Source organism: Colias eurytheme, chromosome 32 (genome assembly GCF_061535395.1).
Source record: "Colias eurytheme isolate Ceu_HAF_F1 chromosome 32, ilColEury1 Martin Lab GWU primary, whole genome shotgun sequence".
NCBI lineage: Eukaryota > Metazoa > Arthropoda > Insecta > Lepidoptera > Pieridae > Colias > Colias eurytheme.
The window spans coordinates 7,622,145-7,635,279 of NC_143011.1; the positions used below are offsets into that span (position 1 = coordinate 7,622,145).

The 13,135-nt window shown below is 36.0% G+C and overlaps 1 protein-coding gene across 1 annotated transcript; it reads right to left on the reverse strand.

Moving 5' to 3' along the window:
• Positions 1-1,912: 1,912 nt before the first annotated feature.
• LOC149895286 (uncharacterized) lies at positions 1,913-2,869 on the reverse strand. The gene has a single exon (XM_090119276.1). The coding sequence runs from the start codon at positions 2,867-2,869 to the stop codon at positions 1,913-1,915; it is 957 nt and encodes a 318-aa protein (XP_089975402.1).
• Between the last annotated feature and the right edge of the window lie 10,266 nt (positions 2,870-13,135).

A 13,135-nucleotide genomic window follows, 5' to 3' on the forward strand; every position in this document is an offset into this window, starting at 1 on the left:
AACAATGTCAGATTCACGAATAGGAGCGAAATTAAACACATTACGGCTAAAACGTTCCGTTTCATAGTAATTAATCAGGTATTGTGATATATTGTTGTTTCCTGGTATGTTCATGAAATGTGCATTAATTAGATCAGGATTATTTATGTGCGCAGGTAACGACATCTCTTTTTCCGGCTTAATATGTACTTGGTTCTTTATGTGTTTCCATAATATTTTAGGTTTATCGATGTTGCAGTTAACATATTTATTAAAATAGGCATCCTTTTCTCGCAGTATTGCGGACTTAACATATTTTTTCAGATCATTATAGTAAGGTTTGTACTGAGCATGTCTCTTCGCCTTAATCTGAGCTTCATTTCGGCGCGCCATCATAAGTTTTATATTATAGGTGATCCACGGATAATTCTTTTCCTTAATTTTTGTTGTCTTAAGTGGGGCATAATTGTCAAAAAGTACTATTAAAAAGTTTGTCATATATTTTACCATTTCATTAACATCGTCCAAATTAAATATAAAATCTAAATTTATCCTAGTCAGGCAATCATTAAATTCATCCAAGTCAATGTCTTTAATCGGTCTGTAGGTAACCCATCTCGAAGCAAATTTTTGCTTTCGAATATTCACGTCGCAAACAATAAAGGCGTGGTTACTAAGAGGTTCTACGTGATCTACTTGTATGTGCGAAATTGGAGCGTTAGTGCAAACTAAATCTATCAATGTTTCACTATCATTAACAAAATGAGTTGCCTCAGTAACGTGCTGGGTAAGATTCGCGGTCTGAATAAATTGTTTGAATTTATTAGAATTTATTGAATTTTGTTTTAAATTAATGTTAAAGTCTCCTAAGAGGACTATGTAATCGCACCACACAAATGTGCTCAGTGAGTCTGAAACTGCGTCTAAAAATATGTCGCAGTCCAACCATGGCGGGCGATAAGCAGTACCAATGGCGATAGACTTACCTCGTATTGTTAACTTAATCCACATTTGCTCTACTTGTGGGTGTGGAGGACATGATAGTATGCTAAAGGACAGTCCCCGCACTACATAAAAGCCTACCCCACCACCTCGATTACGAATACTGGGCGGGCGCGGAACATGTTTGAGGCGATAGCCGGGTATGCGAGGAGCACGTCCCTCTTCTCCCTCTCGTAGCCAGGTTTCGTTGAGAGCCAAAATGTCCACGGCGTGACGTTCCACCGCTGCAATCAACTCATCGTGTTTCGTTCCCAACGAACCCGGATTTAGCAAACCAATTTTTAAAAATTTGTTTCTGATCATTTGGCTTTAAAATAAAAAATTCTTCGTATATACATTACCCTAATATTTGAAACAATCATATAATAAAAAATAAACATATATAATAAATCTAGTAATTTTAAATAATATATTGTGGGTATATTATAACAATTAATGAGACATATGACTTTAATTGAAATATAAATAATTATTATAAGTATATATTGTATTAAAAAATCGAGCCACCCAACCACGCATATAAATTCCACAAAGTAATATTTTTTAATAGAGGTATAATAATTATAACACAATACATTCAGAACGTAACAAGTATGATTTGCATAAAGCAGAACGGATACAATTGCAATTGAAATAAAATTATATAATATTAGGTGAACAACACAAAGTCTTACACCAATTTTATATATATTAAATAAAGGTTTCAAAGTAATAAATTTAACATCTGTAACATTAGCCCCTATGTCTTTATATGAACGATTCAAAGTTCTACGGTACGATATATTATTATACATTGTTTCAAAAAACCTAAGAAAAATGTGTAATGATTTTAGGTTTGAAAATATTATATATAATTTTATGTTCAAATAGTATGGATGTTTCATAATAATTTCCGATAGGATGTAGCATTCAACAATAATTGCTAAATGGTTCAACAACCAAAAACCTGACGCAGATCTGCTTCTGAGCGTATCAAATGAGAAGATGACTTAGCGTCACGTCTGGCAAAGATACGTCCACCGCGGGTCCACACAAAACGCCATTTTTTTGCATTCGCTTCCTCTCTTGCTAGATAAAATAGGTGACGATTTAATGACGTAAGGCGTTCGTTAACATAAAATCTGCGCGGCTGCTCCGGTATATCCATGCCTGACGTATCGGCCCCGCGCCGCACGCGCGCCGACTGCAGCAGCTGATCGCGCACAGTGCGGCGCACGAGACGCACCACAATAGGGCGCGGGCGCGCGCGCAAAGCGCTAGTGCCTGGCGGGCTGTCCATACTCGATGCACGGTCACGTTTCACGCCTACACGGTAAGCACACATCACATCCCGTTCTTCGAGTTTTACACCCAGCTTTTGCGCAAGTGTAACAACGGTGTGCATAGTGTTTTCACCAGTAAAATCGGGAACTCCCGAAATTTCCAGGTCATTTAAAAGATGCGCTTGCTCGTTTTCATTAAGTTGTATTTTTAATTTTTCTAATTCCTCAGTCGCATCTTTTTTCGCCGTGTTGCAATCCTCCAACATTTTCACCCTCTCCTCCACTCCGTCCAACCGTAAGCTAAAATCTCCAACTACTTTAGTAAGGCGGCTCATTTCCTCCCGAAATGCGGACAATTCCGCGCGCAAAAGTTGAATCTCGCGCGCAAGTGTGGGTGTTTCGTTTCCCAAGCCAGCGTTACACACATCCACAAATACGTCGGCATCCGTATCTTGTGTTAATTTAGATATCTTGTTTAAGCATGATTTGCATTGCCAATTAGAGTTGTGTTTTGCTTGTGGACTTATATTATGACATTGCCTATGATATACTGTATTACATTTCATACATTTAGCGCCATCTGCTGCCGCGTAAAATTTACCACAAGTGGAACACTTATTGGCCATGTTATTATAAATTGATAGTTTCTTGGTAAATCTTGATGTAACCCCAAGATGGCGTGGATGTTAATAGCAGTACTTTATATTAAGGAATTATTATATATTCAAATTTCTAATCTCCTCTATTGGTTACAAAGCTTCACAAAGTAAATAATATCGGACAATATATTTGTTTTAATGTAGTTTTACTTTGCAATATAACTAATATAATTAATTCTCGTATGAATAGTATTTGTGGTTGTTATAATTTCACTTTTAGTTTGTGGGTACCTGTGTCCAGTATGACTAACAGCTGATCGTCAGCTGTAATGTTTAACTTGGCACTTAAAACTTAGTGTTTTGACACAATATCACTGTGGTGTACGCGTCTTGAAGTGCTTTTAAAAACTGTTCACATTTAAAGTATATTTATGTAAGTAAACTATTTTTAAAATTGGAAATAACTGAGAGCTACACTGACACTTCAAACGTCAATTGGAATATTGTGTAATAATAAAAATAAATTAAACATTAGTTACTTGTTATTATTATATTTTATTAAAAGAAATAATAAATATATTTGTATTTAATATATTCAATAGGTATAGCATATTTTCGAAAAATAATTAAATATGAAAATAATAAAACATAAATTATTAGACTCCTTATGCTACGGCCACACTACCTTATCGTCTACCGGGCTGTTACCGCAATAATTATGGCATTATATTACCGTCTAAATTACTGCATGAACTGATGTGGTTACACTAGAGTTTACCTAGATATGTCGGTAATTATTGGCATTTACCGCAGCAAAAAAAATATTAGTTAATAATTAAAATATAATAGATATGGTTTCTGTAATAATTCATCAAGGATTCTTTCTTTTTCAAAATGATTTTTTCTTTTTCAAATCATCTATTGTACTTGGAAATGATAAATTTTGTTTGATCCGACGCCACGCATCATTGTGTACACTGCGATTTTTATAGTTCTTCTGTCGGGTATCCCAAAGAGAAGAATTCCAAGAATTCCAAAAATTAGCGCCATCGAGCGCTTTTTCATTTGACCACTCCATGTCGGTCGATACGTGCGTCGTCGGTGAGCTCATATTGCACACTGGACAAACGGAAGTGTGGCCGCATACGCAATAATTACCGCGGTTATTTTCTTTGATGTGCGAAAGAATACCGCCGCCGGAGCTATTGCCTACCGCCATTTGTCATATTGATTGGCATTGTAGAATTATGGTCATAAGTCGTGGTTACACTTATGTGTTGTTAAAGTTGTGGCAATAATTATTGGCATATCACGGTAGTGTGGCCGTAGCATTACTAACAGTTGGATTTTAATATAATACATATTATTATGTTTCTTTATTATTTTATTATTATTTTAATATATTTTTTAGATTAGATTACGTATTTTAAATATTTCTTATTAATTAAAATATATTTTAATTAAAAAAAAAATACATAACTGTGAAATTGTCTATTCCCACTTTTTTCGTAATGTTTGCAATTATTTTTACTTCCGGTGGGAAATAAGAATAAAACGCCCCGCGCCCGCGCCATTTCTCTTCCATTAACATTTCGTCTGTTCGCAGGGTAAGTCGATTTACATATTTTATTATTAATTAATTATTGGTCTCATATTGTACTTGGAGTGATTAATGATTTGAGTTTTATTGTTGTCTTTCTTTATACATTTTTCTTACTAACAATTAAATTTGTTACTTTAGGTAATTATAAAATATAAAAAGACTTCATTTCAATTCATGACGATTTATTCTTTTGTTTTTTTTCAATGGTTTAATAAAAACAAGTGATGTCTGATTTTTAATGCTTTGTTTTTTTAAATAGTCATTTATCGTTTTCAGTAACTTCGAGATTCTACGTGACTTCGTGCCTCAACATGTTCCAAGCATCATCTAGCAACAATGGCGGCAACGCAGCGGCTATGGCGTGCATCGCTACCGGTAAGCTTTATTCAATTTATTAGGTTTAAAGTCAATTAATATACCTACATATATTTTCATAAGGCTCTGTTAGGTAGGTACTTAATCAATCACTTCTATCTTTTTTGTGCAAATTGAAATGTTCTGAATAAGTTGATACCTACTTTTAATAACAAAGATTTTTTTTATAAAATTGGTATCTAATGTTTAACATCTTAATACCTACGTAATTACCGTTGTTGTCATGTGTGTCTATATATACCTTATAGGTTACAGAATAAAGTCATTTTCTTTAACATAAAAAAGAATACAAGATAATATTTTAAATATAATAATATGTATAAATGGAGTAGGTAATAAGTCGGTAATATATTTTTTAATTTTTTCCTAATTTGTTGTACTTAAATCGAAATGCGCGGGAATCGCGAATAAACACGCGCGACGAGCGGGCGCGCCGCGCGCCGCGGGCGGCGTCGGTCGCCATTTTGTGTGATAGATATATTTATTATAAAAATAAATTAGATATTAGGTAATTCATTCAAAATTGTAAATATCCTTAAATAGTAAAAATTTAATTATTATAAGTCATGAAATTGTCTCTGATCATTCAAACACATGTTAGGTACCTATATCAATGTTCTGTATTTTAACGTATGTTATAAGGATACATACCTACCTATTTTCTTTTTATTGAAAGCTTTCTGCCAGTGAGTAGTTAAAATTGGTCCAGACGCTTTGAAAATTTGTATGTAATTGAACGTATATTATATATTTTATTTTATATTTAACTATTTATTTTTAACTTATCTGTGGGTATAGATAAAGTATTGATATTTTCGGTTTAATTTCAATTAATTCTTCACATTATGTAGCGAAGTTAATTTTCACTATTTTATTAGAAAACTAGCGACCCCGGCTTTGCACGGGTGCAATGGCGGCTGGCCGGTAGGTACCTACCGCCGCAAACGCTATGTCCCGATATTTTTAAATCTGTAATATTTTCGAAAATATTCACTTAAGTCATACGGTGTAAAGGGCCATATAGATCTATATTAAATGAACAATGTATTCAAGGTATTTTTAATTGGTTAAGGATTAATGCTGTAGTTAAAATCGCTTCGAAAATTAACCATTATTAGTTGTCGTAAAAAGTAAATGTCAGAAAAAAGTTATTGTGGGTTATCCATGAGAGATAGACATAATATACATATTATAATCATCACGGACTTTTCTATAGACCTTTTCAGTGTTTACAATACTTAGTATATTATTTTGATAAAACTCGTTGAGTTCAGCCTGCGTTTGCAATGTAAGCGGAAAAAATGCGTTTGATAAAATTATTTGCGACATCACATTAGAAACCTCAAAAATAACAGTACTTCTCCATTATTTAATGGATGTTATTATACATATAAACCTTCCTCTTGAATCACTCTTATCTACCTATTAAAAAAAACCGTATCAAAATCCGTTGCGTAGTTTCAGATTTAAGCATACAAAGGGACATAAGGAAATAGGGACAGAGAAAGCGACTTTGTTTTATACTATGTAGTGATAGTGATGTAGGTAGGTACTTACTTTCAACATTAAAGCGAGATTTATAAACCAGATTTTAGACTTACATAGGAGACGGAAGGACGACTAAGTTGTATCATATACCTACTAGAGTCTAGAATTTTACTTGATAGGTAATGAGATTAATTTTAATTTGATATTATACCTGTACATGATTTAATAATTGCCAATAACAGTATGTAAACTATTTCCATAAAATAATAACATTCCATCATATTACGTAAGTACATAGTTTTGATAGGATTAAAATTAACATGATAAATAATTCTAGATATGTTTGATTATACGAGTATAATATTATACTGAAACGTAGATCGTCGCGATTATTTTTTTATAGATTGCGTAGCGTATTTCGTAGCGAGCTTAGTATTTTTTTTAGAGTAGTTTCGACTCCTTTTTCATCTTGGATCTCATTCTCAACCCATATCTAATCGATTTATATTTTTGTGTTACGAAATTTTAGAAATGAAGTAGTGATTTCACTAGGGATACTTTCTTTAACATATTTCATACGGATTTGTATTTTATAATCATAGGTACAACGCATTATTCTTTGTTTGGGACATTTCAATTTGCTTAACAAATTATAAATAAATTGTGCGGCACTATATAAATATTATGTTACTTCTGACCTGATAAAATCTCATTCTGTTTTTATTATTATTTTAATCGGTCAAATTATTATTAAAGGGTCAACGCATCAAGCCGATCCCCGGTTTAAGGGTAACAACGCACAATGTGTCGCGATGGCAACATGCGCGGCTGTTTACTCTTCTATTCTAAATAGAGCCGTATTTTCTCAGGAAAATATTGACACTATTTTAGACTTTGGTGACATGTTATACATTCAAGTAAGACCACTTGGGGTTGCGCATAATCATCCTCATTTATATCCTGAAGAATTGCCTTCTGATATACGTGTAGGGACCTATTTGGCTAAAATTAAATCGATGGCAGACAACGATAGTTGGATCGACAACGGACTGTTTCCCACATGTGACAGCGACATAGCCACTTACACTTTACAATTAAAATTAATCCTAAAAAATAAAATATTTCACACTGCACACAACGACTCCACACATAGCTACCTTTTCACCGGCGCTAATAATACGATATCTTTTTGGAGGTCAAATAATACATATTTTATCTTTAATAGCCATAAAGTAGACGCGAATAATAAATACGTCCATAACTCGCATTCGGTAGGAGCTGCACGTCTCTTTCAGTGCAACAATTTAGATACTCTTGCAAAGTTTTTGTTTTGGAATCCGGCGTTTGGTAGTCAGTATCAAATTCATAAAATTATTTTAAATAATTTTCATAGTGTCAATATTATTAATGAATTAGTTAGTGTAGACAACCAATTAGTTAATGTAGACGACCAATTAGTTATTGTAGACGATCCTAAATTGTCTAATTTAAAACCGATAGTTTTAGTTAATAAAGGTATACCCCCAAAATATGACCCTAAATTAAATTCCCTAAAACCAAAAGTTTTAATTCAAAATATTCGCGACCCTAAATTAACAACACTGACACCCGTTGTCTGCATAACAAAATTACCCGATGTTAGTAATGTAGGTAGGAAACGCGGTAGACCGTCTAAATATAATAAATCTAAAACACACAAACAAAACAATATAAACGAAGATTCGGATAGTTCATCAGTAAATTCAGTAGAAGTAGGACGTAAGAGGGGACGACCAGGTAGGCGATCTATAGATGCAGATTCTCATTTAAAAGCGGTCACAAAATATAATAAAAAACATCCCGAAGTTCATAGGCAGGCGGTTCAGAAGTATAGTCAGAATAATCCCGAGATCAATAAGCAAGCCGTTCAAAAATATACACAATCTAATCCGGAGGTTAATAGGCAAGCCGTTCAAAAGTATAGTCAAAGTAACCCAGAGGTTAATAGGCAAGCAGTAGATAAGTACAATCAAGTTAATCGAAATCTAGACGTGGAATTACGGAATTCCAACAATTTAATAGGTACAAAGAGTGGCGACGGCTTAACTGTCGTCAAATTGTATAGTTTTAAAAACATTTCATTATTAGATAGGGAAGCGTTTTTGTGTAGGTTCTGTAATGCTAGATTGTTCTTTGAGGAAAAGAATCGTATCAAGTGGTGCTGTGGGGCTGGCGCTTATAACGTTCAAAATTTCCCGCCATTAAATGAACCATTTTATAGCTTTCCTTCTTTTTTGCATAAACCTAGGGCTTACAATAATTTATTTGCTTTTAGTGCTTTAGGCGTTACACACGGATTTCAACATCCGACAACGGGGGTATCATTTTTAAAAATTCAAGGGAGGGTTTATCACAGAGTTTTCGATCTTGCGTACTCAGAAACTACTAACCCGGCTGGACTTTACATCTATGATAACAGTGAGCGAGAGAGCCTCGCTACAAATTTAAATTTAGATTTAACTGTCATTCGATCGATTACAAATTTCTTGCATAATCACAACCCTTATATAGAGTGCTTCAAGCGGCTGAGCCAAGAACCATCCGACCACGCACACCTCATTTTTGAGCACACCACACGACGCACACATGGCAACATTCTCGGTGATATGCCTTTAGGCAACGAGATTGCTGCCATTATAAGCAATGAGCAGGAGCGTTACATTCCTCGCGCCATTGCAATCTGGAAAATTGGAGACAAAAAGCCTCACACAGTAGATATAATGCACCCCCTATATGAAACTTTTCAATATCCATTATTGTATCCGCACGGTAACCCTGGATGGTTTCCTAACAAAACGGACAATAATGGAGCAAAACTAACCCAGAACAAATATGTAAGATGTCTCCTTCTGAGCGAACCCCGTTTTAACGATTTTAATCGTTTGTCTGAAGAGTGGTTAGTTGATATGCAATGTAGGATTTTAGAAGAAAGACTTCGTTACCTGTATAACATCCAAAAAGGTAACACGGATAATGCTCTCCGTTCCGCTCCATTAAGAGAAGTAGAGTCAGTTTTACAGCAGATAAGTGTAGATGAGACTATTCGAGGAGAGGGTGGGGTTGTGCCTGGTAGAGTCTATTTGCCAAGTAGTTACACGGGGGGGCCTAGATATATGAAGCAAAAGTATATGGATGCTATGGCAGTAGTTAACAGATTAGGATTGCCATCTTTTCTTTTAACTTTAACTTGCAATCCCAAATGGCCTGAAATACAAAATTCAACAACAGGTCATCATAATACGCCTTCAATTTGTGCTAGAGTTTTTAACATTAAATTGCAACAACTTTTGAGGGATCTACGCACAGGGGTTTGGTTTGGTAAAATTGTTTATATTTTATATGTAATAGAGTTCCAAAAACGGGGATTACCACACGCTCATATCTGTTTTGCAGTCGAGGGTGGTGGCCCCGTTCACGGTACTGATGTGGATAAATTTATTAGAGCAGATATTCCTGACGCTTCAGAAGTTGATGGAAAATTAAGAAAAGCTGTTTTAGATTACATGGTACATGGTCCATGCGGTCCGCCGCATAGGACAGATTTAAAATGTTGGGATAGTGAAAAAAAAAAATGTACAAGCTATTTCCCAAAACCAGAGACAGAAGTCACATATTGTAATGATAAAGGGTTTATTAACTTAAAGCGTAACAGTAAGAATACAGCCACCATTAAATACAGAGGGAGGGATGTAGAAATTAGTGATTTGTGGATAGTACCATACAACGCTGCACTTCTTCTTAGATATGATTGCCATTTAAATTTAGAATCAGTGTCCACTCGAACAGTCATTAAATATCTCTTTAAATATATGACTAAAGGTCCAGACGAGGCTCGAGTCGCCATTGTTCCAGATGAACTAAAAAATAACGAAATAGAACAGTACGTCACAAAACGATACATCGGTTCTGGTGAGGCTGCTTGGAGAGTTTTTGAGTTTGACGTCACGGGACGTGAGCCTACTGTAAAGATGTTAGACGTGCATTTAGAAAATCATCAATCAATTTTTTTTAAGGCGGGAAATGAAGCGCGTGCAGTTCAGAATTCGGATTCGGATCTCGTCACGTATTTTAATCGTCCCCTCGGTGAAGAATTCGATAGTTTAACATATTTAGATTTTTACGAGAGGTATATCGTTCATTCCAGCCGCCCCTCAACAAAAAATACAACCATTTATAATATGACCAACGGCAAATTTTTGACGAAAAGACAGAGGGGAGAAATAGTGACGCGTTTATTTTGGGTCGCGCCCAACAGAGGTGAACAATTTTATTTAAGATTACTGTTAGCTTTACACCCCTGCCGTAGTTACAGGGATCTTTATAACTTGGGTGGTCCAAATTGTAACACATTCCAGGAGGCCGCTAAAGCCGTTGGTATCGCCAACGATGAAGCCGAATACGAGATAGCTATGCAGGAAGCTTCATGTTTTTTGACCGGACCACGCCTGCGTAACTTTTTTGTATTATTGGCTGTTAACGGGGTAGCAGTAGCGACACTGTGGGAAAAATTTAAAAATGAGCTAGCTGAAGATATACTTAACCGCGTAAATAACGATCCGGATAGAGCGTACACCCAGGCCTTGGTTCAAATTGACCGTCTATTGCGAAAACATGGTTCGTGTTTGTTAGAGCAAGGTTTGCCTGACGCGCACGATGACACCACCGAATTAGGTCGTGAGAAGGCTCTACACGATGCAGACGGGTTACGCGAATTTGTGGATGTTTGGACGCCCAAGCTGTCTCATGACCAGCGGCAAGTGTTCGAATATGTGCAAAATTTGCTCACTGATCACGGTTTTCGCAATAGTAACGAAAGTGCTATTTATATAGACGGTCCGGCAGGCACTGGTAAAACGTTGCTATTAAATACGATAGCAGCGTACGTGAGGGGCGTACTCAACGGTGTAGTTTTATGCACAGCGAGTTCAGGTATTGCCGCGCAGAACTATGACGGCGGTATGACTGCGCACAGTATGTTTAAGTATCCGTTAAGCGCTATTGACGATTTAGGCTATTGGTATGTAACAAACGGAACCCAGAGAGCTGAACTCATACTACACTCCGATTTAATTATTTACGACGAAGCGCCGATGGTACACAAGTACCTCATTCATTTGTTAGATAGGTCTTTGCAAGACTTGACAAAGTCTAATAAAAGTTTTGGGGGAAAGGTTATCATTTTTGCTGGAGATTTTCGTCAGATTCCGCCCGTAGTTACCAACGCCAAGTGTCATTCAGATATATTTAATGCGTCAGTAAAATCATCGCCCTTATGGCAGAGTTTAAAGACGTTTTCACTAACTACACCTCAGAGGTGTAGTGAAGACAGTGTTTTTTCCGATTTTTTGCTTCAAATAGGTTCAAATAATTTGCCTTTACATTCGGTAAAGGTCGGTAGATCTTGTCAAAATTTAATAGACCTTTCACTTTTATCATTTACTACTGATTTAAATGAGTTAATTAATTTTGTTTTTTCGGATTTCCTTTTAGAAAACGAGCCAGAAGTTTGTATAGGTAGGGCCATTCTTTCCACTCACAATTCAAATATTAGAGAAATAAATAGGACTGTATTAGACCGTTTGCCAGGCGACCTTTTACATTTCTATTCAGTAGATAAAACGGCTACGGATGACACTGACGAATTGTATTTAGGCGTAGACGTGTTGAATAGTATGCACCCTAAAGGTATACCAGAACACGATCTCACTTTAAAAGTAGGATGTATTTGTATAATTATTCGTAACCTTAGTTTTTCAGATCATTTAGTTAATGGTACTAAAGTTATAATCGTAGCGACTTCACCTCGATTGATAACAGTTCGCAAACCGGGAATAGCCGAATTGTTTTTTATACCGCGAATCATGTTTAAAGCCCCCATTGATCATAATAGTCCAATAGAAATGTGTCGATTGCAATTTCCCCTTCAGGTGTGTTATGCAATGACCATTCATAAGAGTCAAGGTCAAACCATTAATAGGGTCGGCATAGATTTAAGATCGGACGTATTTAGTCACGGACAGTTGTACGTGGCATTAGGTCGCGTACGGGATAGGAACGATTTAATGCTTCTTGTACATAGGGAAAAATTAATCAACGGTAAACCTTACGTAAATAACGTCGTCATTCCACAGTTACTTTAGGGATTTCCCACCATGCATTACACTATTCACTTTGCTTGGTAGATTGACGAGTTACACTTGCAAGCATTACACACTCGGCTTCCTGGAATGAAATTGTTCACCTCCGTTCTATATCAGAAATCAATTATTAAAATCAAATCATGTTGCCAACGTTTACATTGTGCGTATTTTTTTATGAACTCTTATCATCACGACGCTAACATTAAAAAACGAATTGATCTACGTTAAAGTTGAAACACTGTGTAACAAATTATTTGTATTAAAGTAAAATGCGAGAGCGAATTTGTATAAGTTTGTTATTGGTTTTAAGGTTGTATGCGCATTGTCGAGTATTTATATGTCAGTGACGGTGACAGTAATTTATAAAATTGACTGAACTTTTCTTATATATAATAATGTTATGGATATGTAAAGTCATAGCAGCTGCTTGGTTCATAGGAATTTAAATGGATTTGAATGGACCTTATCGGCTCGGTGACAGGTGGAAATGCGTGTCGAGAGTCCTCTGCAAGGCGGTAGGTCGTGAGTTCCGGAGCCGGCGGTCGGCCGTGGGACGCGCAGGAGCGACTCTGTCGCAGAGGTGAGTGCGGTGCCCTAAGTCGCTTTGCATTGGCGCTGCGTCGCGCCTGCAGTGATGGCGGTGACTAG

What these genes read in the sequence shown, in the direction of transcription:
- LOC149895286 (XM_090119276.1), bottom strand. Translation starts at nt 2,869, where the DNA reads ATGGCCAATAAGTGTTCCACTTGTGGTAAATTTTACGCGGCAGCAGAT.